Raw genomic sequence first — 22,520 nt, 5'->3', positions numbered from 1 at the left:
CAGTTCCCTCAGCCTCTCCTCATAAGTCATGTGTTTTAGTTCCCTAACTATTTTCACTGCCCTCCACTGGACTCTCTGCAACTTGTCCACATCCTTTCTGTACTGAGGGGGCCCGAAGCGGGATACAGTACTCCAGATGTGGCCTCACCAATGCAGAATAGAATGGAATAATTACTTCCCTCAATCTGCTGGCAACTCTCCTACTAATGCAACCCAGTATGCTGTTAGGTTTCTTGGCAACAAGGGCACACTGTTAACTCATATCCAGCTTATTGTCCACCATAACCCCCAAGTCCTTTTCTGCAGAGCTGCTGCTTAGCCAATTGGTCCTGAGCCTGTACCAGTACATGGGATTGTTTTGTCCTAAGTGCAGGACTTTGCACTTGCCTTTGTTAAACCTCATGAGATTTCTTTTTGCCTAATCCTCCAATTTGTGTAGGTTCTCACCCACTCTGTGTGGTTTGCCTTTCCCAGATGCTCTCCCAACTTGCACCAGTACCTTAGAGTTTCTTGCTTGTTGACTGGTGCTAGCCCACTTTCTGGGATGCTCACAAGATCCCCCTCACTCTTAGGGACTCCTTCTCTAAGCTGCAAGGGCAGCACTGGAGCAGCTTTTGGGGAGATCCTCTCTTTTCTGCATCCTGAGCTTGAATACCCCCACTCAAATACAGGAGCCAGGCTTAATGGCTAAGTACAGACAGTCAAAAAGCTGTAGGATGAATTATTGCAATCTTTGTAGGTTAGTCTAAGATGTGTAGGTTGAACTCATAAGGAAGTGAACAGATACTCACTTTTGATTCTGAAAACACAGTCACATGTCTACAGTGGCCCAAGCCAGAGGCCAGGGGCTGCTAGTGCATACCTCCCTGCTCAGCTGGAGCAGACTGGTTGGGCCAAGTCTAGCCTACCTACAGAGGAGGGGTTTTCAGGGGTTGTGCAAAGTATTCTGGGATGCTGGGGGACTGTGAGTTAATTTCAATCTGGGGGGATCTGGGACAGAAGTTCAATAAAATGTTTTAATCTAAATCAGTTAAGTCTGATACTGCATACTTCCAGGTTTATCATAAACTGGTTTTGGCCATTTTGAAAGCGGTTTATGTGCACTATACTTCTGTTGTGTTACAGATTTAAACCAGTTTCCGATCACTTGTACAAGTTTGTGTGTAATTTCTGTCCCTAGCCATAGAGCCCTGGGTTCCACCTACTTTTGGTCACATGACCCTAGATCTCTTAACTGAGCCTAAGGGTTTCTTCTTAGATCCTCAGCTCTGCCACAGCCACTACTTAAATATTTGCCTGGAATTCAGCTCCCTATCCTATTCCTGCTTGTTCCAGGTAAGTGGTTTGCAGCTTGTTTTTGTCTTGCAGCTATGACTCCTAACTCCCTTCTGCTGCCTGTCTCTTTGCAGCTGGCACCAATTCAGTTGCCAACAGTCTTGCAGCCAAATCATGCTGCCTTCACCCTCTCTTAAATCAGTAGGGGCTACAAGTCCCCTGTTATAGGTTATTAGTTTATACATTACGAGTCTATCTGATGTCAACAGATGTTAATGGAAAGGAAATTTCTCTCTGTTTCATTCTAACACACATGTACTCTCACTTCCCCTTTAATTTCCAGTCCCTTCCTAACTGTTCCATTCCTTGATGTTATTAGGAGTGTTTTTAGATTAAATGTTCCTAACAATGAAAGCTAAACCAGTGCCAACAGTTAGTGTGCATTTTGTCTGAATGAATAATCCAGAATGGCATGCAACGTTTCATTCCAAATTTTAACTCTGCAAGACCAAGAACCTAACTGTAACTTTAGTGGCAGTCCCACAAGTAATAATAATGAAACCAAAATATAGTTTCCAGCACTGAACTGTCATGATACAGTGAACTTTCCATGATACCAATGTACTATTCTATATCTAAACACGATTTCTCTCTTTGACTGCAACTTTTGTGTTTCAATACATTTGTTCCTTGCTTAATTATTTATGCTATAGTTGAAATAAATTGAATAGAATGCAGTTAAATGCAATGCATAGTGATCCATGACAAAAATGTCTGAAAGTATATGTTTGCATATTTTTGGAAGACAAAAGGGGAGATAGTTTTCAGCTCTTGAAATCTTTGCAACTGCCCCATTAATGTTTAATTGCCATTGGCAGCCAAGAAGTGCCTTTTCATATTAGCTAGACATTGTTCTTGGGGGGATATGCATAGGTGGCAGAAAGTGATAAAGCTGGTGAAAATGCATCTCTGGGAATGCATAACAGGATCATTTCTGTGATATGCAAATCATGCTGCCAAGTTGCTGTATAAACAATTCATGGGAGAAGTAGTGAGAGGTAGTTAAATCATTGGATCAAATCTCAGAGATAAAATTCATCATGGGGAATGGGAATGCATTTAAAGAGAGTGGTTTTGCTTTTCATGTTAAAAAAAATTAAATTTAGTTCTATGCCCAAAGCATTTAATTGTATTAAAGAGTACATAACCGATGATTTATCACAACTGTAACAGCTTAGATTAAAAGAAAGCCAATGAATGTGCCGTGTAAGGATAGCATACCTTAAACAGATATTTGCTAGTCTAAACAAGATTTTTTTTGCTTGGTTAATATCTAGCAAATCAGACTTTATGAAGAAAAAGATTTCTTCATAAATCTTAATCTAGTTACTTTTTACCCCAGAGACTGGGGTAAAAAGTTCCTTAGAAATGTACCAGGCAATCATACAAACACGTTTGTAAAAAGAGTGATACAAAAAGAGGAGATTCTTGATTAAATTTTCTTTAACTAGCATCATCAGCTTTATTTCCAGAAAGTTATTGTTGTATCTCAGCTGGCCAGTGGAACATGTCAGGACCTTGCAGAGCAGTGTTTTGTTGCAGGAGAAATAATTGACAATGTGTTTATTTTACATTTGATATATATGTAATTCCTTAAACAATTACAGGCAGCGCACTCCTTTAAAGGTCTCAGCCAAAATACCACAGCCTTGTTCCCATGGAGTAACTGTGCCCTGAGAATTAAGTCTATGTGGAAAGATTAAAGACAGTGTTAACTTCTTTTAGCAGGTTGTTACAGCTTTCCCAAAGAAACTATGTTAGAGAAAGCCAACAACACTAGGTTTCTATCAAGACTGACATCTTGCTTGTACACTCAAGAAAATGCTCACCACACGGTGGATAATAGTACTATCTGGTGACTGTTTCTACGTCACTTATTAGTTGGGCATAAATAGTACTCTTGGCAATGTGTAAGATGCAAATTTTCCCTGCTCTGAAGGTCTTACAATTTAAAAGATAGGCATAGATAAGGCAAAAACAATGAAGGCTTCTGCAAATATTAGTATCTTGAATGATCATCAGCTAAGAGTAATATATTAAATATCATCATGCCAAAGGGAAAAGGCACATCTCTAGTTCTGTCTCCTGAGCAGAAATGTCATAAAAGTTTACAGAAGTTTAAAAAAAAAAATACCAGTGAGACTTTTTCATTGTTTTTTATTGCTCACATTCATGAACCCACACTTTTTAAATAACATACTAAAATATTTTACATCACTTCTGTTATGCATGACTAAGAAATAAGTGTAGAGTGAATGCATGTATTGAGACACAATCTTTAAATTGCAGCTAACCGAGTGTGAATTTCATTGGAAGCCCCTTTAAAGGAAACTTGAATTTTCCCTCCCTTCCCTCTCACATATCTTGAAAAATTATAAGTGCCTTTTTTCTTGGTTTTATGTGGTTTTCACTGAAACCTGAATTCACGCAACATAATCCATTGCAGTCTACTTTGTGTGTGTAGATCGAGGTCCTATTGTGTTGAGCATGGTACATAAAAGCAATGCAATCTAATTAGACACGGCAGAGAAAGAATGGGAAGTAGCATTACCCCATTTTACAGATGGGGTACAGAGGCATAAATGTCTTGCCTGTGGTTCCTCAGGAATTTATGACAGATCAAGGAAATGTGGGTTCAATATCTATCTCTCAGTCAAGTGTCTTAACTCAGTACTGCCCATACATTTCCTAAAGAAGAAGAATGGGAGTCCATTACAGGCAAGAATAGAGTTCAGTTAGCATGAAAGCAGGCAGCCAGTCTTTCTCAATCCATGAAATGTTAACAGGCAATTAAAAGAGTAATACATGTGGATGATCCTACTACTGTACTTGCTGCTGCTCTGGCTTTCAAGGCAGAAGGCACCATTAGATCCTGGTGGCTGACCTTCTACATATCACAGGCCATTAAGTTTCACCCAGACACTGCTACATTAAGCCCAAATATTTTAGTTAAGCTAAAGCATTGCAGTCTACATATTGCATATTTAGATGACCAGCTAGTGCAATGTTGGATATACATAAGTAGTAACAATCCATTCTTTTACTAATCTAATCTCACCCTGTATGAGAAGAATAAAGTGCAAATGGATGTGGGTCTGGTTGAATGCATGAGTTCTGCTCTTTGATATCAAAGCCGTGTCTCAGAATAATCCTCTGCTGCTTTATGTATGGAGGTCAAGCAGAGGGCCAGCAAGCCGTGTGAATATAACTGCACTTCACAGTTTCCTTCCTCATTGTACCATTTATGCCACATGCATATTCATAGACTGAAGTAAGAATTTGGTCTCAGGAGAACACTGGTAAAGAAGTTTGCTAGATGACAATTCAAATAAACAAGTGAAAAGCTATGAGTTACCATATTCACAGCTACAGGCCAAATTCTTTATTCATAATGTTGCAGTGGCATTATTAACATCATGTTTGTTTAAAAAGTAACGAATATACTGCTTATGACCCTTCTAATACATGTGTTAAGCAGTGTGCTGCTGGTTTACACTGGTTATTTTCTGTTTTATGTTTTCCAGCAGGAAGATTTCCCTTGATTTTTATTGCAGTAACAAATGCTATTTATGAATATTGGTAATTAATTCACCAAAGTTTCACCCTGCTACTTCAAGGCTGGTTGCTCACACTTTATGATGAAAGGTTCTGCAAATCTTTTTGGCTTCGCTGTTGATTCTGGGTTGTTTCTGATTGTATTTTGAAGACTGGAAATATTGTATTTATAGTAAATAAATCATTCTCGTTATTGCTGGTGTTATTACAAAACATTTATATAGTGCAGTAAATTTACACTGTACTTTACCAACACAGATAAAGACATGTTTCCTGCCCAGAAGAGCTTATAATTCAAATTAGACGAGACAAACACACCAGACTGCGCTTCAGGAAAAGGAGGCTAAAAAGATTATTAACAGTGGGAAAAGGGAAGGAGGGATTCCTTGTGGAGAATGGGGTTGTAGCTGATAATAATTTTATATTGTAGTTGCCTTCTGTAGATTTCAAATGAATCTGGGGGTAGCACTGCATCAGGTGCCTACAAAAATATTGTGAGTGACAATCCTTATCCCAGAGAGTTTATAACAGCGGGGGCCAATCTTTGAGACTTGTGCCATAAATTGGCCTAGTGGCCTCCCTGAGTAACACTCTGATCCCCTTCACCTGCCTGATTTGCTGCTCTGCTTGTTGCTTCCTTCCCTTTGGTCCCTGCCCAATCTGCTGCTCTTTTTTTCTGCTTCTTGTCCTGTGCACAGAGCCTATTCTGCTTTCTGTGTTTTGTCCTGTCTCCTCCTATACTGCCTGACCTCTCCCTAATGTGCTGTCTGCCACACAGAAGTTCCTTGTGCCACTTATAGCACATGTACTGCAGGTTGGCCACCCCTGGTTTACAGTATAGCCAATTCTTAGACTTCCATAGCAAAGAGAAGATATGGTTTTGACTGGTGCTGGAGCTAGTTTCTCCATTACATGAGACACATGGACCCACTTGGAAATTTGACTTTTGACTGGGGGAAAACAACTTTGATTCATTGCTGAAGCTACTTGCCCATCTCTCAGGGGAAAGCAGTCACTCAAGGCTGCTCAGGAAGTAGGTTGGACCCTCTCTACCTCCTCTTGGCAACCTTGAAGCAGGAGAATGAAGCAGGCTGGCAGTTCAAGGTGACACTGCTCTCTTCTCCCTTCCTGTTAGGCTTACAGTTTACTTTATCTCCCCTTGAGATACAGCCTGGGAAGGGAGAAAGGAAGAAGGGCCAATGATCTTTTCCCTGAACTGGGAGGGAAGAGAAGGTAACTTTTCCTGTTATAGTTGGGGGAGAGGGATCAAGACGCGCAGGGAGAGCAGGGGTGATGTTGGAGGGGCAGACCGTCTGGGAGCCTAGGAGGTGTGTTGGAACCTGGGGTCAAAACTGCTGTTCTGGGTCAGATCTGGAAAGCAGAACTGCTGGGGTCGGGGACAAAACTATTTTGAGGACTGAGAGAACAGGATTGCTTGTTTGGAGAGATGAATAAATTGCTCAGAGAGGAACAGGCATATATGGGAGTGAGAGCTCATGCAGTACCAAAGGGGAAGGGTTAGCTTTCCCAATAAACTTGGCTGAGTGAGCAATATCAGTCCTCTCTCTCTGTCTCTATGCACATGCAAAGAGGATGGACACAAAAACATCAGAAGATATCTAAAAATCTTCTTTGAATATATATTGCAGGGGCCTGACTCTTGATTTTTGATCTCTTAAGCTTGTCTATGTCAAACTTACAATCCAAGTGGACTAGACAGATCCAAGGAGTGAGAGAGGAAAGAGTCTTAGAGAAGTGGAGTAATGAGTAGTGGCAGAATGTGATTAGACTCATCTTTATCTAGTGCACTGTACACTGGACCACATTGTTTCCCAGTTAAAAGGAAACGCTTGAATGAAGGAAGGTGGACTGGTAGATTCAGCCAAGGAAAGTAGTGTTAGAGGAAGCATGAAGTGAGGAGTAATAGAAAAAAGAAAAGTTTAAAGGTAAATCAGGGGAGGGTGTATAGGAGATATGCAGAGGGGGTGAAGATGTAGGAGCGTGTGAGACAAGGGAGATAGTTGGGGGAGACTATCTGGAGTCCTAAGAAGTGAGGCAAGGATCCTGAATAAGATATGATAAAAAGATAAAAAGCAGTTGTTGGATTCAGAGTGAACAAGAGATCGAGAAGGTTTTTTTATTATTATTATTTTTAGGTGACATTATCAAGAGAAAACTTAACTTAAAAATATCTTCCAGAATCTCTTTCAACAAGCAGCATACGGAGAATAAGTGATGTTGTATGAAGTTGTGATTGATATGACTCTATGATGGTTGCTTTACTCAGTGAAGAAGGCACACATGAGTAATGGGAATCATTCCAGCTAGGAACCAGGAAACCTTTCTATTGTGTGACACCATCACATATTCTGTGTATGGTCCATTTCGTAGGGGAAAGAAGGATTTTATAAAATGCAAAATGACTTGATTGGCATGGTTTCTCATACATATCTGTCTGCTAAATCAGGCTGTTTTAAATCCAAGACTTCAATTATCCAGGACTCAGAAGCAGAAGGAAATGATAATGAATACACTTTAGAAACTTATAAAAATTGCTTAACGTAACTTTTTCTATTTATAATGTTGCTATGGAAGGTTCAGCTACCTCCTCATCTTCCAAGGCTAGGAGCAAGCGCTGTGTTGGAAGGCCAGTTGGAAAACTAGAATCCCTCCTTTTTTCAGTAATGATAAAGCTCCTACTAGCTTGTGAGATTATGCACCATATATCAGTCATAGGTAGAGGATGGACTACATTAGTTTTATCGTAGGTGGATACAGAAGGAATTTCATATTGTGGTGGAATAGCAAGGTAGCAAACATTCTCTTGCAGGACTTTTTTTTTAATGGGCATCTCCAGCTATCTGGACTAACTTATGAAAAAATAGATTAATAGACACAGTATTGTAGGGAAGGCAAAGGTATGTGATAAATGCAATTATTACATTGGTATTCCTATAGCTGTGGATAGAAAAGAAGATGGGTCTAGAAAGTTTCCATAAAAATCTGTGGCATCAGTGAGGACTCTGAATTCAGCTCTTCAACATAATATATTCAGTCTTCCAAAGGAATCTTGTACATTAAGCTAAACCAGGAATTGGCAACATTGGCCCATGGACCAGATCCACCCTAGATGAAGAGGTTTAATCTAGCCTGCAAGGCTAAGGATAAAAGTTACACATAAACTGGTTTAAGTGATCAGAAATGGGTTTAAACATGTGACAGATCAGAAGTTCAATGCACATTAACCAGTTTCAAAATCCCTTGTCCCACCAGCACAGACCCAAGCTGGGGTCTGCCTGGCCAGGGCAAAGCAGCCCCTGTCAGGGTCCTCCCCCTTCCCAGAGCCCTTGCCGCTGCAGCAGGGGTGTGGCTGGGTGCTGGCCTAGCATAGATCCCTGAGGCAAAGGCCATGCCCCACCCTGCTGCCGGCTGTACTGTTGGAACAGGGGAGGGATGGGGGAATTAAACCCTCCTTTGTCCCCCGTTCATTTGAGGCTGCTGCTGGGGGCCATGCTTTGCTTCAGGAAGCCATGGCAGGCTGGCATCTAGCCATGCTTCTGCACCTGCTGCTGCAGCAGCAAGGTGGGGGGCTCTGATATGCCCTGGCCAGGCAGACCCTGGCTTGGGTCTCTGCCAGTGGGACAGGGGAGGCAGGGGGGAATTAAACCCTCTTCCATCTCCCCATTTACTTCAGGCTGCCGCCAGGGCTGACCACCGCGCCGTTGGTTGAGCGGTCAGGGGGGAAATGCCTGGCAGGGGCTGCTTCCCACTCCCCTTCCAGGCACACCCCAGCTAGGAACCATGCAGGCCAGGGTGGGGGTTTAAATCCCTTCCCAGTCATACGCAGTCTGCCGGGGCCTGGCCTCACCCCCTCCAGCCCCGGGCTCACTTTAGTGTCCCTCGGCTTCTAGCCTGAGCCACTGCAAGCATGTGCCTGCATTTCAGGAATCAAAAGTGAATGTCTATTCACTTGCTCGCCAGTTCAATCTATGGGGTTAGACTAACCTGCAAGGATTGAATTGATTCAGGCTCAGGCTTTTTGAATGTCTGTACTTAGCCCATAGGTCTGATCTGACAACGGGTGTAAGAGCTGCACCAAGCTGCCTATATCTCCTCAACAGTGCTCTCCTTCACAATGGAGCTTGCTGCTTCACTGCACCTGTGCTTACCCTCTCTGCAGAGATGGGCATCAGTAGTGAATGTAAGCACAAGCAGCTGGCCACTCTGCGGGAGAGAGATTTGCAGTATGCAGCAGAGGCCAGGTTGTGATGAGTGGCCTGCACTGGGAAAGGGTGGCTGATTCCTGGCCTACATTATCCTGTACTGCAGAAAACCTTGTGGAAGGAGGCCCTGGGCAGATCTCTCTTGTAAGGTTTCCTTCAAAGAGAACACCTTCCTCATTCCCTCTGGTTAATACAATTTATCTCCTCCCACATTGATAAATCTCTGAGGGTCTCCCTGCAACCCTGTGAGATTCCTTATCTTAAATTGCCTGTACTTTGGCCCACAGTAAACCAGGGCTTCTCCTTAGGCATCCTTGTCCCTTGGGTGCACCCCTTCCTCTTGCAGGATCTGAAGCAAAGATGATACAATTTTAGCCTGCATTATGTTTTGAGTAATTTCTATGAGGTTAGAAGAGGAGGTGGTATCTATGAGTGGCCTGACAAGTCTCAGCTTCTAATGGACTGCAAGTTGGTGCCCAGAGGTGAGAGAAAGGAACCTCAGTGATATCTGAACACCCTTGCTAGATAAAAATGGAGATATGGATATCGAAACTGCACTCTTGACATCTGTCTAGGGAGTTTGGATTGGCCCAGTAGCATTCAATAAGACTGCCTGATCTAACAGACCTTTTCCATTTATTTTCTGTATTTCTTTGCTACAGAGAGAATTTAAGTTTCTCATTTATTTTTTGAAGAAGGAGAGAGGGGAAAAAAAAAAAGACCAAAAGGGAACACTGACATAACAAAAAACTTTTCCCAATGTGTCTATTGTATACAAGCTACTGCTCTGACACAATATCGCCACCTTAATTAATATATTTTATTTCTGTGCTGTACATTGGGTTATTCTATGTGCTTCCTCTATTGTTTGAAACACGTCTTAGGGAAATGTTGTGTTATTAAAGGATTTTGAAGGCCTTGGATAAAAATCAGCATTATATTGAGCTTTTAAATATATAAATTATTATAAGCAGATTTGAAGACTTTGGAATTATCAGTATATTGTTATACTGGAATTCTTAAAATGCTGCTATTTGAAGAAATAGTGTAATTTATTCAGGAAGCATTCTTCTTATGAAATGGAAAGCAAGTCATCACCGTTTAAAATCGGCTCCTAGACAAAGTGACAAACACAGACATAATCATTGATTGACAATGGCATTTTGTATTTGAGCAATAATCAAATCGGCTTTTAGCAGGGATGGACAGCATTGCTTGTCTGGAAATCTGCTTTTTTCCAGATGACTTTAGCACTGCCTATGCTTTTCTCCCCCCCTCTCTTATTTTATCACTATGCAGGACTTCTATAATGCTTTGCTTAATGTGTCTCCAGATTCTGTTATTTATAGACTTCAGCGAATTCAGGCTGCAGCTGCTGGAATTCTCACAAAAGAACAATCACATTTGTAACCTCTTAAGACCTTCCATTGGTTGCCAGTGAAGTTCTGGATTTTGGTATAAAATATTACTGGATGACCTTTAAAACAGCATCTCAAAAGAATACCTGTTTATTTTACAGACCTTTGTTTTATTCTCACACTCCTGAAATCTTCCTGTTTCTGACTAAAATGTTTTCTGAAGTAAATCTCCCCATTGTGTGTTCCACATACCATTTTCAAAAGCGGACAGGAGAGAGGATTTAGTAACACAGCATCTTGAATGCGGAGTTCTTCCAGAAGATACATTTTCTGCAAATTGGCTTTATATTAGATTTAAGAGCAAACTGAAAGTATATTGTGACTTTTCCCCCCCGACTTCTTTTAGGCCCATTGGTACAGTTATAATTTGTTGTTTGACTACATTGCAATGAATAAAGCGTTGTGTGTGTGCATATGCAAAAAATTATATACAAACACATGCATGCAGTGTTCAGTATGATATAAAGTAAAACATTGCACAACAATGCTTTATTTTTTCTGAATTTATAACATGATATCATAGTTTTTCAATTACAGAGTTCAGAGTAAGTAACGGTATCATAGTTCATCCCAAATGACTGGAAATCAGAAGACTAATTTCATTTGTATGATTTTGATTCCATATATATAGTACAGAACACATTGAATATGTTAGTTCTCCTTTCTCTGGTTTGTCCCAAAGTTCCTTTGTATTCTCGGACACCCGCCACCCTCTGTAACAGATACTGTTAGACTGATGAACTCAACCTACAAATAATTCAGTCCGTATTGACTTAGTTTGAAGACTGGATTTTACACAAAATGCAATTTGCTTAACCCAACACTTCTATAAGATCCAGATTTTCTAGGGTTCAGCACCCACAAGTAAGGACTAATTTTTTTTGAAGGATTTGGGACCTTTTAGCTGTTTATGGCCTTATTTTCAAAAATTGCTCCAGTCTCTCATTTTGGTATTTTATATATTCAAGCTCTGAGGGAAAGCAGTGAGCATTTGTTAGTAAATTGTCCCAGAAAATTTTTTTTCACTTGGAGCCTTTCCAGATTTTTGTATTTCAGAACCAGGACATTTTTTCCCATCTTGAAACATGAAAAAATATAGAAAACCACTTTCACTCATGGTGCTGCCCTCACAAAAGTTTGAGCAGAGGCCATCTGTGAGATGTGTCTTTTGTAGATATGAAAGACATGGGGGAAGAGAAAGAGAAAAAATTACTATCATGTTGTTCGTTGCGGTTGCAGTTTCTCTTTCTCAAAGTTCCCTCTTCCAAAGCTGGCCAAATAGATACTGTTTATGTGTGGGGAAAGGTGTCACCAGCTACCTTGTCATTTGAGGCCAGTCCTGCAGCCCTACAACTGCAAATAAATAAACCCACAGTGACCTGTGGGTTCTGCTAAAGTCCTTAGCAGTAGGGAGTTTAATCTGCTGGGTTGCATCATAATTCAGTCGTCTGTGGTGTTACGGATATCTAAAGGGTAGGATTTTAATTTGGCAATCAGCTCTGTTATTGAATTAGTTTTATGTTGTGTTAATCTCTTTGTCTCATGGCATTCATTGCCTGTGATAATTGATGCACAATATATAACCAAGTTCTGTATTCATTTGGGTAACTGCATTTAATTGCCTGGTATAAAATATGTGTACTAAGTGCAATCTGCTATGACTGAGAAATGCTCATTCATATGGACTTGAGGGCGCTTCATCTTCTTGACAGCCTGTCGGAGGAAAGTCTGAATGCCTACCACAATCTACCATCTGACAACTGGTATTTTCTGTGCGACTAGAAAATGGAATCTTGAAAGAACTGGTTTCTGACTCTCCTGTTTGGAGTGCTGTTAACTGCATTTGACATTAAACGTGTGTTAATCAAAAACCTCCTAACAAAAATGTGCTAAAGAAAGGAAAAGATGTTCTCCATTTTTCTCCTTTGTGTTTTAATAACAGCCAGACACAACCCATACAGCTGAGTAAAATTACCTACATACTAGAGTGTCTACATACCCAGACTATTTATTTATATACCTGCTTATTACTAATACTTAACGGGACTCTTATGGCCTTAAAGTCATGGGCCAGATCTTCAGCTAGCATCTAGACCTACATGGGTCCATTGGAAGGGAGTGGAACAACGCCATTTTACACTGGCATTGTACACTGAGGTCCTGGCTTTGCATATACTTAAATAAATGTCATTACCTATCTTACCAGAAACACCTTTTATAACAAAAAGAAAAAAGAAATGGCAGTACACTTAAAGACAAATATACTTTTAATCACTTCTTAACTGTTTGCCTGTCCCACAACCTGTGAATGGTGAAAACAAGTAGTCTGCTTTCCTTTCAATTCTACCATCTTTCTTTCTGGCACTCATGCAAAGCACAGTTCTGGGTTGCAAAAATTACGGAGAAGTATTTATATCTACGCAAAGCTGCTTTCATTAAAAATATTAACATAACCTTTTCTGTTAAGATTTTCAAAACGTCTGACAAAATCTTGAGCCTAACTGCAGTGTTGAGTGTCTTCTTAAGATGATTTTAAGCAATATAGTTTTCCACCATGTTTGTTTAATCTATGAAATTTTCTCATGTCAAGAATCTGTATTGACAACCAGTCATAGTAAGAATAAGAAAGATTGATTTCTTTTATTGTAACAGCACTGCTTACTAGGGGTGCACTGATAGAGATTTTGGGACCTATACCAACAGCCGATTTTTAAGGAGGCGTATTGGCTGATACCAATCCAATTTCCAATACCCAGCCTGGCAGAGTGGAGAGCTGCCTCTAGCTGGTAAGTCTGGTGTGGTGGAAAGGGAGGAGGGAGGGAAGGGGCTGGGGGAGGCAGATCAAGGCCTCTGCGGTGAGGGAGGGCATGGGGCTGGGGCAAGTGCTAGCCACGGTGAGGCAGACATGGCACAGAGCTGTAAGGTGGGGGGCGGGGCATGGCTTCTGCCAGTGCATGCTGCTCAGCCAGGAACCATTGGTCCAGCACTTGTCCACTCATCTGGCAGCTCCTGCTGCTGCTCCTGCCTCCATCTAGGAGGTCAGGGGGTGGGGGTGGGGGTGTGCCACCAGAACTGTGCAGGCTGGGTTGGGGCTGGGGCTGCACCAAGCTGTTCCTGGTGGGACGGGGCTGCGCTGGGAAGGGGCTGGGGTGGGGGGACATGTACTGCAGTCACAAATTCTCTGTAGCCCCTTCCCAACACAGCCATACCTTGCCAGGAACAGCTTGGCACAGCCCCAGCCCACACCATGCAGATCCAGGGTCGCACACCCTCCGCCTCCTGGATGAGTGGGGTAAGCAGTGGCAGGAGCCACTGCACAAGCAGGTGAGTGCCAGATGAGCCTCTGGATCAGCAGCTCCTGGACAAGCAGCGCACAGCGGTGGGAGCTGTCCCCCTTGGACAAGCTGCAGCACCGTGCCATGCCCACCCTGCCCTGACTGGGCAGCACTTTCCCCAGCCCCTGCCCCAGCCCCAACCCCACACCTCCCTCATCGCGGGGGCCTTCATCTGCCCCCACAGTTCCTTCCCTCCCTGCTCCCTTTTCACCACACCAGACTTACCAGCTGGAGGCAGCTCTCCAAGATGTGGGGCTGTGCTTCTCCCGCTTATGCTGTGCTGCAGCTGCACGCACATGCACGGGCCATTTATCAGCCAAATTATTGGCCTGATATCACCAATTTCCAATATAGTAAATTTTCTTTATATCAGTGCCGATCCAGTATTGGACCTATGTATCGGTGCGCCTCTACTGCTTACTGTGCTGTATCTACAGCCTTGATATTATTATATAGTACATCACTTTTGGAAGGAATTTGCATCTTGACGATCAGAGTTTTCCTTAAGGTTTGTTACTGTTTGAACTCGAACTAGAAGCTGCTATTTTCCCCAGTCCTAATTCTGTGTTTCTCTTTTGCTGCTGTCACCAGTTTTATGTGCATTATTCTGCAGAATGTTCAGTGAGCATCATAGGTGCACGTGTTTGTTATTCAGCTCTGTTTCACTGACAAAATAGCCTGCAGCAACTCTTAGTTAGAAAGGACCAGTTCTCCTTCAGGCTTTGGCTCACCTTGAGCAGCTTGCGACTTTATCCTGTTCAGCTTGCCCTGCAGCCTCTTCCCTCTAATGGTCTGCAGTCCTCCTAGCCAGAAAGAAAGCAAAACAGACCAAAGACACCTGGGAACATCAGTGAACATTTTAAAAACAGGATTTCCACAGCATTATGAATAAAACTGGCAGACTACCACCATTAGTAATTTGTGGTGAATTAATTTAGGGGTCAGCAACCTACATATCCAGCTTGTAGAGCCATTTGATCTGGTCTGCAGATATGTAGCTTTGGCAGTATTCAGTGGTGGTGGGGGAGGACATCAACAGCTATCACTTTCCTATACCATCATGTAGAAAAGAACAAGCTATGGGCACTCTTCCCCATTCCACCATGGGGAAAACTGGTAGCAATGGATGCTTTGCCAGGGCTGCTGTACTGCTGTAGGGAAAAATAACGGCAGCAAGGGGGGTGGAGAGGGAGGGGAGCTACCTGAACTAGGTCACAAGAGCCCACGGCTTAAAAAGGTGGCTGACTTATGAATTAATGAGTTAACAGAGAACCATAGGTTCACTGTTTTATTCGTTGTTCACAGAAATTTTGACAACTCATGGTTCATTCGTGAAAATAATCACATATCTGAAAAGTTTCAGACATTTTGGTAAAAGACATAGTCAAAACAAATAGTCTGCAAGCTGTCAATAGGCTGAACATATGCTCGTGAATGAGACATGCAAAAATCAGGAATAATTTCTGAATGATAAGTGAAGAGAAAGAGGACTGTACTAAATATTAGATAACTTATGGACCAAATAATTCAACCAGTCAAAAGCATGTTAACTGAGGGCATTTACAGAAGTTACATTTTTTTGTGTGATGAGGCCCCTGAAAACTCTACAGATATAATGTAACAAACATTTACAGCTGCAGAGCAGCTACTGAAATGGCCGATCACATGAAAATTTAACCCTTGTCTGATGAGCAGAGATCCTGGTTTTCTCAGATTAAAAAAAAATTCGCAATTTTTGGTTTAAAAAAAGAATTAATGCCAAACCACATTTTCCCATGATTTAAATGAAACACTATTATATATATTGGTGGTTTTCATTTAAATCTCAGAAAAAATGTGGATTTGGGGTTACTATTTTTAAACCAAAAATTGGTTTGTTTTTTTTAAAATCTGAGAAAACCAGGGTCCTTGCTGAAGAAGTATCAGACAGGGGCACTCTAAAGCAGACTACCTTAGCAACTATGTAGATGGGTTCCCTATGAGGGTTAAATTTGGGCAGATATGCCCACATCCCATGTGGCTTTGCATGGCTGGGCTGGGGTTCATTCTGGTGGGCACCATCCCAGCCCTGCCCTTGGGGCTGTCACAGAGAGGAGACAGAGCCTTGGTCTCCTCCCTGTGCAATGGGGGAAGGGAGCCCCCTCCCCTCCCCCCCAACTACCCAGATTGCAATCTTGGGGATAGCTGGGTTGGGTTGGGTTCAATGGTCTACTGTGGAGGCCCAGTCTGGCTCCCCACGGCACCCCAGCAGAGGTAGCTGAGGGGGAGCATACATGATGGGGGGGGCTCCCTTCTCCCACTGCATGTGGGCATCTTGGCTGTTGTGCCTGGAGCTGGGGTGGGGAGGGCAATAGAGCCCCCCTGTCTCACAGGCCTGACCTGCCTCTTCCCAAAACCCCATCAGGGGAAGTTGGGGGTGGTCACGTGGCAGGGGGGCTCCATCCCTCCCTCTTCCCCACCCAGCCATTGCTGACAGTTGCTAGTTGGTGGCAGGGAACAAGCAAGGAAGGGACCTTACAGTGCATGGGCTTACCCTGCAGTAGCTGCCTGCGTTCACATTTTCCAATGCCAGTGAAAGGCACCGTATTTTACTTTTATTGTGGGGTAACTCAGTGAGATCAGAGGATGCAAAGAGGCAGTTACCACAGAGTTAAAACTGAAAGTTCAGACCCTAACCTACCTGTCAGTAACTTATTCATAAAGATTTTTTCAGTAAGGTAAAGTGAACATATATAATGATTTTTTGGTGACATTACTGAGTGCTGGATTGGGCCCTTCAAGCTACTGGTTTGCCAGACAAACGTGAGACTGAAAAGGCTCTAAAGAACTCACTGCCATTGGTTACATAAGAAATGTTCATAAAAGACCTAAAATAACCTGAGATACGTGTTTTATCTCAACCAAAAAAAATGCTTTCTTTACTGTAAGGGTCATACAATGACAGCTCTTACATATTGGGTTACCCGCTTTTTTTTCCAAATCGTTTTTACTATCTGCAGTACATGGTCACAGTGAGATTCACAAACAAAAGATGCTACCTTTGCATAAAACTTAATGTTGTTACAGCAACTTAACAGCATCAAAGACATTACAGGTGGAGCCTGACTCTCCACCTTCACTTCCATACTAGTGTGCTCAGGATATCACTTTTGTTCAAAACAAAGGTGTTATCCATAACTTTTCAATTCTGTTCATTTCCCAGTTTGTGCTCATTCTTTAAACCGTTCTTCGGTATTTTTTTTCCTTCATCTAGGGATAAATTTAACAGGAGGCTGTTTCCTCAAAACTCCCATCATCAATTAATTTTTAAGTTTTTTAAACATTCTTACGCAGTCTTAACTGTATTCTTTCAATTGATGCCTGTGTACTGAGGAGGCTGTGTAGGCACTGATAAGACCTATTTTGTGAAGGTTTTTCAGCCAGAGGCAACACATCTGACAGGTTCATACATGGCACTGTTAATTCAGTCAACAAGAATGCAGGTTAGTTGAAATGGTGCGCAACTAAAACGGGACTGGAGATCCAGTTGTAGGTGTACAGGACCTTCATGCAAATTTTAGTTGTCATCTGTTGTTTTGAGATAATGCTCTGAAAGAAACCTTTAATGACTTTTTTGCCCCCTCTTGCAGCACTTAATGAACTGTTTGTGGACCCTACATTCAATGACATCGAGTCTCAAGATGTTACTAATATATTAGTTAACACATTCTTAGCTGAAGAAGTCAAAGAGCAACAAAAGGATTGATAAAACAATGGCTGCAGGTAAATATTTGTACTCTGCAATATTCATGAAAAATATCATTAATAACCTAATATTGTTTGCCTGGAAAGCATTAGTTTTGATGGATGTTTGTGTTCAGGTGGAACTTAATGATAATTCACTGAGAGAAATCAGATTGATTTGAGCTCTTCTTATCTAAGTACCTAAGTAATGTTAAGATTTCTGTCATAAACTAACTTTCTAACATTCTAACTTTACCACCACATTTAATGAAAAATGTGTCCTGCTTTTGTCTGCTTTGAAGTCTTAGAGGAGAGGTGTTCAATCTATCTGGTTCCAATAGCCAAATGAGTACTGCAGGACTAGTCTGTTGGCCAGATCCCACATATGTTGTTTGTCTGCCAGCCAGGATCAATGTGAGGGGTTAATCTACAGTTGTGATCTCATGTGCTGGCCCAACCCTACACACCAGATCTGACTGTGTGCTGGCTTGACCCTGCACATGGCCCAACCCTGCATACCAGATATGGTGGTATACTTGCTCCACCCTGAGAATGCACGCTGGTGGGTGCATCTAGTGCACAGGGTCACATCATCTGGCCTATGGGGCACCCTGCAGGTCCAGGAATTTAGCAGCAGGGGGACAGCAATCAACGCTCCCACTGTTCCCCCACCTCCAAATTTCCAGACCCATGGAGAGACCCACGGGCCTGATCTAGCCTGAATAACAGAGGTTGAGCAGTGAGCACCATTATCCTTAGGGCCTTGTTACACTGTAATTTTAGGTGCCTTGTTTTAGGCAGTTTGGGCAGCAGCAGGAGATACTGCAGCTGCCAAGTGTCCAGGGCTGCAGCACTCATTTTGCCCAGTAGGAGCAGTGAGCCAGTCCTGCACCTAGCTCCTCGTTCTGCCCCAGCTCACCCAGCCTCTAGTGACAGTCGAAGATGGTTTTGCATCTTAAGGTGTGACTGTTCCACTAAGCCGAACAACACGAAGCCTATTAGCATTTGTGCAGCTTATAGCATAAGGTGTAACAAGGCCCCCAGAGTCTTTACTTCCACAGAGTATTTGCTACTGATTAGACAGAATTAAATGATAAGCCCAATTGAACAGAACAGTATCTTCGTTTATTGCTGATCCTCGCCTTCCATCTGCTTAAGTAACATGAATCACACTAACAAAAAATCTTATCGTTTTTTGCTTTCATTGAGGTTTTCTTTTTTTTAAAACGTTGCAACATGTTGACTTTTAAACTCAGATTTGGATTCTTTTCCGACAGCTGCTGACGGTTTGGGAAGTATCGCTATAGACACCACGCAACTTAACATGTCAGTCACTGATCCAACAGCTTGGGCTACTGCTATGAATAACCTGGGGATGGTTCCAGTAGGATTAGCAGGACAACAGCTTGTGACGGGTAAGATTTTGGTAAAGGTTTGCTGTGCAAGTCTCTGGATTTTTATGCTCTTTTATAAAACATCTGAAAACCTTTCTGAAGACATGTATTTGTATATTTCGAGAACAAATTCTGGAGGAGCAAAGCTTCTCTGATTAATATTGCATGCTATGTATTAGTCTCCATGTATAATATGTACGTAATCCATACTGTATTTTAACCTTGTGAAACAGCCAGAATTCTTTGGGGAAATTAGAGTGCTAAACCATCGATCTCCAGGCTCTGTACTGGGTCAAGGCCTGGGGGAGGGTCACATATGGGATATATTTAGTCCTTGAGAAAAAAGGGCTGATAGTCTTTTCTAGTAGCTTTTCTTGAGGTTCTGCCAAGGAATAGCATGGGCACTGGCTGCAACCTCCTGACTGGAGGAAGATTGTTGTTATGCTGACAAAAGAAAAGTGCAGATAAAAATAGATGCTGAAAAAAATGTGAATCTCTTGCTCTCCACGTCAACTGATACCGTTTGCTGAGTGTAAAACAGAAGCCCTCCCATCATGCTTCTGCTGTTTTATACCTCCATAAATCAATTTTCAGGGGCTAATATCGTTTGACTTTATTTCATTTACAGCTTATGAGAGCTCTGAAATGGATCCCTTAATCTTTCCAACAATAATACACAGAATGCTTTGCACATTAGAAATATTTCAGGTTCAACCTGCTCACACTAAAGTCTACATACGTTTTGCAATTGATTTTACAAGGAGCTGGACTGGCTGGCATTAAATAAGATTCAGAGCCCTCCCACGAAGTAGATATGGTGAGCCAGGTTCCCAGCTGTCATAATTCAGCAGAGCTCTGGGTCTGCCTCATCATGGAGTTGTGAAGTTTAAATTTGGTCAAATGCATTCCCTTCTGAATGGAATTAAGCCAGCGTATGGCAGCTGACAGTCTGGCTCAGAATTAGTTCTTGTGCAGAAAGGTGACAGTGAGTTGGTCCAGATCAGGAGTACAGTTGGTGCAGATCATGAGTGGATTCCCAGTCCTTGTTCTCACCATTAGCTATCCAACATCTCCAGTATACAACATTATCCTGTTTCAGACACTTTCTCCTTTTACTGCATTGGTGCTGAGGTCTGTAGATAAGCCAGAGGGCTACACGGTAGTCTGAGCAGTACATCCTTTGAGAGAGCAGCATATTAAACTAATGCTTGTGAAATGGATAGGCAGGAACAGAGTGCATCATATAGATTCCCCTCCCTGAAGCCAATGGAAATTGCATTCTTCCACTTTTCTGATTTTTAGGGTTCTGCCTATATGGGACCTAGAACAATCCTGCAATTTTGGAATTAATTGGAAATGATGATTTAGAGCTACTGCATGACAGACAGACCAAAAGACTAATAAAGAAATGCAATCAAGATGAGGACAGGGCCCCAAACATATTCTTCCCTCCAAAACAAACAATTAAAATACCCTTTAAATTTATTTTACTAAACTGTGACAGAATTATCTCCAAATCTAGAAATGATTTGATTTGACTTCAGAGGCATGTTCTTCTGCTTCCTTTAATCAGTTCTCTAGTTGTACTTTAGCCCATCAACTCATGTGCCCCCTCTTTCTGTGGCTCCAGGTTCTGTGCAGATTCTGCCCTCGGCTTCTCATATGCAGTCAGTGAATCACTGAGGCAAAGATATTTCACAGGCAGAAATTTGTATAATTCCTTTGTTGGAGGATCCCAGAGATTTCACTGTCACCCTGATTGTTATTCTGTTTGCCTTCTTAACTACTGAGTAAGTGTGAAATAAGTAAAAAATATTTATGACTTAAGAGGAACATCTCCTTATTTCTGTTTAGGAATAGAACAGTTCCCTTTTCTCATCCACTTTGCTTTTCACTGTATAAAACATTGTATTATGTACATCCTGTGGTAAATTTGTGCTTTGGCATTTTAGGGTGAAGTCGCATGTTATTTTTGACTGTACTAAGGGCACTTAAAATGTGAGTGTCTGCAGGTTAAAGCTCGTTAGCTTGTGCTAAGTGTCCTCTAAGCATCTCAAACTTATGCCACTTCAGGCAAGGGTTAACTTTGGCCCATGCTCAAGTTAGTGTAACTTCAGTTTGCTCCATGGAGATCAAAGAAGCAATTTGCAGCCCTCCCAACCCAGAGCAGAGCTGGAGCCCAGGTGTCTAACACTTAGCTATGCCCCTGCTCGCCAGCCCTCTAGTGGCAAGTCAGAGTTGTGTAGGCAAGAGCGCTTTTTTGAAACTGTAGGCTAAATACAGACATTTGGGGAGGTTAAATTGGGTTAAAATGACCACTCAATTTAAATTTAGCTCATCCCAGTGCTGACCTTACACTTACAGACCCAGTCTCAGTGCCCAGAAATCAATCTAAACCTGTAACTGCAGTTCCATGCATACAAATAGTCTAGAAAGTGTGGAACCTGGTTTAAGATAAACTTGGATTGATGTAGTATAAAACTTAACTTGATTTAGGTCAAACCAGTGCATGGAACTATTATACACTTTCCCTGTGCATCCTTGGGGCTGGGAAAACCCAGTCACTGGCCTCAGCCCTGAGGCTGTACTTTTCATGCCCCCTTCTCCTGCACTGGGCTGTTTTTTGGCCCCTGGACCCTTGCTCCCCTTCCCCCCTCCCATTTCTGCAAGCTGCTTTTATCAGTGTTCACCACTGCCAGAGCTGAACAAGTATGGGGGGATGATAACAGTGGGAGGATGAACAAGGGTGTAGGTTCACCAGGGTCATTGGGGGTGCAAAATAGCCTGTGATTCCCCCAAGCTGCCCTGAAGCTCCTGCAAGCACCCTGATCCTATCAGACACTTCCAGACCCTGGCAGCATCCCACAGATCATGTCTGCCCCCGATCCCATCTGTGAGTCACGCCTGCCCCTCCCCCACTCCACCTGTGGGCATGTGCCCCTCCACACCACCCATGGTTTGCACATACCTTCCCATCCCCTGGTGGACCCCAGATACCCCACTGCTAGCCCTTCTGTCCCAACTTACCTGATATCAGGCAACAATTTGGAATCGATATAACCACCCCTGATGTCAGTACATGACCTTAATGCAAAGCAGCTCACAGCACATTCTCACTTTACCACCACATAACATTCAGCAGATTTAGTATGGCAAGTTAACATGTAACTTCACCCTTACATTTTTCCCTATGATTTATAAATTTTTGACAGTTTTCACCATGGCAGATCCATGATTTTTGCAACAATTCACCATGAAAAGAATTACAGCCATATTTCATTATAGTACATTTGCTGTACCAGCATTGAACTACAATTTACGTCCACTGTATTGGCCTAAGTGTTGAAATAATCTTTAATCCTTCCTGACTCTATTGTTTATTGTTTTTATTAATCCTACAAACAGAGTAGACTTCTTTAGCATTGAAATATTGCTTTCTGTACCCTTCATTTTGCCTTCAGAGCAGAGTTCCCCCTCTGCTGTTCCTACATTTCATCTGCTAAAAGTTTTTGAAGTGTTTTACTCATTTTTCTTCCA

General features: G+C 42.2%; 1 protein-coding gene across 6 annotated transcripts in view; it reads left to right on the top strand.

Moving 5' to 3' along the window:
• ENOX1 (ecto-NOX disulfide-thiol exchanger 1) overlaps positions 1-22,520 on the top strand; it is a 531,698-nt gene that overhangs the window by 298,724 nt on the left and 210,454 nt on the right. For 5 of the 6 annotated variants that reach the window (XM_019529871.1, XM_019529872.1, XM_019529868.1 and 2 more), the window contains 2 exons: positions 17,496-17,628; positions 18,867-19,004. In XM_019529871.1, the coding sequence (XP_019385416.1) occupies positions 17,619-17,628; positions 18,867-19,004 (148 nt within the window). In that variant the 5' untranslated portion in view covers positions 17,496-17,618. Of the gene's footprint in view, positions 1-1,229; positions 1,336-17,495; positions 17,629-18,866; positions 19,005-22,520 lie in introns of those variants that run through there. The other variant, XM_019529870.1, reaches the window with a different exon arrangement.

The sequence above is a fragment of the Crocodylus porosus genome, unplaced genomic scaffold, assembly GCF_001723895.1.
Source record: "Crocodylus porosus isolate Cpor-Errol unplaced genomic scaffold, CroPor_comp1, whole genome shotgun sequence".
Taxonomy (NCBI): domain Eukaryota; kingdom Metazoa; phylum Chordata; order Crocodylia; family Crocodylidae; genus Crocodylus; species Crocodylus porosus.
This window is presented reverse-complemented; position numbering and strand designations above follow the sequence as displayed.